This window comes from Aplosporella prunicola, assembly GCF_010093885.1.
Source record: "Aplosporella prunicola CBS 121167 unplaced genomic scaffold K452scaffold_188, whole genome shotgun sequence".
Classification (NCBI taxonomy): domain Eukaryota; kingdom Fungi; phylum Ascomycota; class Dothideomycetes; order Botryosphaeriales; family Aplosporellaceae; genus Aplosporella; species Aplosporella prunicola.
The window spans coordinates 1-2,988 of NW_022983716.1; the positions used below are offsets into that span (position 1 = coordinate 1).

Consider the following 2,988-nt stretch of genomic DNA (forward strand, 5'->3'; position numbering starts at 1 on the left):
GGGGGCGAATAACCATGGCCCCCCAGTAGTAGGACAGAGCCATAAACTTTGTTGCTCTCAAGTTTTCATGACTGAAGCGGTGGCGTCGAAGATTGCAGGAGATGTCTTCATCGAGACTTCCACCTTTGAGAGTCAACAGACGTATTTCGTCCTGTTGGATGCGACACTCTGCGAAGCTGAACTCAGCAGACGAGCCCATCGTGGCGGTAGCGTAAGGTTTAGCGTAGGATTATAGTCGTTAGGAGCCGTACGTGAGAAGTTTGACACTCTATATTGTGTTAGTTGAGGTCTAAAGCCATAAACTGTAAGTCTATGTTCATAGCACTTTGCAGAAAGTCGCGAAAAATGCATTTGTTGAATAAGCTACGAAGAGATGGTAATTTTGTATGAATGGGGCCTGTAGATAGAGTATTAACCTGCACTGGCTAATAGCCATATTAGTTTACGATTAGCGAGGACAAGGCTTATGTATGCGGCATGTGATAATGTGGCGCTGGTAAGCACGCGCAACCCTCACCTGTTTACAATTATCCAAGCAAGATCGGCGATGTTTCGCGCGGGCAACCTGCAATGATTTTCAAAATAAGACAGGTCGGCAATTCTCTTGCATGCGCAGGATGACCTCTCAAAATTTCTTCGGATGATCATGGTAAGTCCGTCTCCAGGTATACTGAGATAAGAGAGTACCTGCTAAGAGAGTGTTTCTAATCTGTAAGGTGTTGAAAAAAAGGCTACTTGTTCTACAAGTGATTAATCTGCCTGATATTTGACTAGCGTGGTGAGTCGAAATGCCTACATTGCTCGGAAGGCGGCGTTTAATCAAGCAACACAGCCTCATGCAAGGCTTCCTAGGGACGATGCTGCCCTTTCGCCCGCAATACGTCCAAAGACCACACACTCCAACAGTGAACTACCACCAAGCCGATTTGCCCCATGGATCCCGCCCGTCACCTCGCCTGCTGCTAGAAGTCCCTTGATTGGCTTTCCCTCCTTATCCAAAACCTCCGCATGCTCGTTCATGATAACGCCGCCCATAGTGAAATGTACCACAGGCGTAACTTGGCCGATATATACGACCGAGTCTGGCGTGACATCCTTTAGCTCCCAGTGTCCGAAGCTCTTTCTGCCGAATGCGTCTTCCGATTTTCCTGCCGCAGCATCGGCAAATTGCTGGATGACTTTCCTGGTTTCGTCGCCACCAAGTTCTCCGACAGTCGTCTTGCTCATAAGCCCCTTCCAAAGATAGAAGTCGATGTGGCTCTTTGCCGCCTGGTATGCTCCCTCGTCCAATACAATCTTAACATCCCACTGCTTGATGCCATCCACTTCCGTATTTTTCTCCTCCATGATCTTGTCGGTGACAACCTGCCTTGTCTGAAGCTCATCAATAAACCTCTTTCCACTTCTCAGCATCAATCCTCCCTCACCCCTCAACACCTCTGCGGCAAGGAATTTAACCGGCTTTCCAAGCTCTTTCAGATCTACAAAACCAGTAGGATGCACTTGCACCTGCTCCATGTCCAGGAGCTGCGCACCCAGCGCAGTGAGAAGCGGTGTTGAGCCGGGCCAAGCTTCGTTCGTGGACGGGAAACCAGCAAGGTCTGGGCGGTATTGCTTCAACATGCCTTTGGAATCGCCAGCAAAGCCGCCTGTCGCGAAGATGACAACAGGACTGTTTAGAGATTTCTTGCCGTCGGCAGTAGAGTACTCAACGCCGGTGATTTCACCGTTCTCGGATTGCAGGACCTTTGTCACTGAAGCGTTTGTCTCGAGCGTGAAGTTCGGATCCTCGTTCAGCTGTTTCAGCAATGTCGTTACGATTGCTGCTCCGGGAGGCGTTTGGCCCGCTCCTCTATGAGTCCTCGGGATGCTGTGCCCACCCAGCATTGCGACTTTGCTAAGGTCCACGCCTTTCTCGTCTGATAGCCAGTAGATGGCTTCCGGGCTCTTTTTGGTTAAAGTTTGAATCAGGCTCTCTCTCTGCGAACGCATCTTGCCCATTACTACACCGGCGGACTTAATAGTGTCGTCGTAGAAAAGATCATCGGAAACCGACTGGTATTTTGTCGGTGCGCCATTGATACCGCTGGAAGCTTTGATGCTGTTTCCGCCCGGCTTCGGAAGACGTTCGAGAAGGTGGACCGGTATGTTTTTGGAGAGAAGAGTGGACGAGGCTGTCAGACCAGCAAGACCGGAGCCGACGACAATGGCGTGTCTTGCTGCGTGGCTGGATTGTGAAGTTCCGCTCATGATGGTGCTCGTGAGTCTCGAGTATAGCATAGAAATCAGAGGAATCAAAAAGGCAAACGCGAGTAGAGCGAGGAATATTCTCCTCGCAGGCATGAGCAAGGAGGAATATTTAGATAGGGATAGGGAGATTGGGATCAATATAAGGACGAATGGTTCCAGCTCACGTTACTGGTAACATGAGGTGAGGTGTAGTCTGATCGGCCGGAGTCGGGCGACGGTCACGCCACCGCGTGTTGTAGCATGACCGGAATAGGAACGAATCGACTGGATCGTTTCAGATTGTAAGGCGTTTACTATGTAGTTAGTAGCTGTATAGCCGTGCCGGCCCACCTAGTAGTAAGTAGGTAGAGGCATTTACCAGTGTTTCTCACGTGAAAGTCCTCGCTATCCGAAGAGACTCCGGGTAGCGATGGAGCATTGTTGATCGGAAGGCTGCTGCCCCCCACTCACTACACCCCCCTAATCGGGCGTTACTTGTCGGTAATGCGACGTCAGCTGTTTACAAAACGGCTACCCACAAGGTGTTGGAAGTTAGTTCGCCCCCTTGGGACGCCAGTTTGGACAAGTAGCGCGGTATTTACTAGCGTTGCTGCGTCAGTACTGACTCGATCGGTGATAGACAACCCGCGCCTGCTACAGGATAGCAAAATGCCAAATACCGCCTAAAATCCACCTCTTGCTATATTCAACATTAAAACCAGTTATCGCACGTCGATTACTCGTATTAAATTAATTAAA

At 49.9% G+C, this 2,988-nt stretch overlaps 1 protein-coding gene across 1 annotated transcript; it reads right to left on the bottom strand.

Moving 5' to 3' along the window:
* Positions 1–715: 715 nt before the first annotated feature.
* K452DRAFT_293443 (uncharacterized protein) lies at positions 716–2,272 on the bottom strand. Its single transcript, XM_033541570.1, has one exon. The coding sequence runs from the start codon at positions 2,248–2,250 to the stop codon at positions 835–837; it is 1,416 nt and encodes a 471-aa protein (XP_033390861.1). The 5' UTR covers positions 2,251–2,272; the 3' UTR covers positions 716–834.
* Positions 2,273–2,988: the final 716 nt, after the last annotated feature.

Excerpts from the sequence above, each read along its gene's own strand:
- K452DRAFT_293443 (XM_033541570.1), bottom strand. The coding sequence starts at position 2,250 with ATGAGCGGAACTTCACAATCCAGCCACGCAGCAAGACACGCCATTGTC.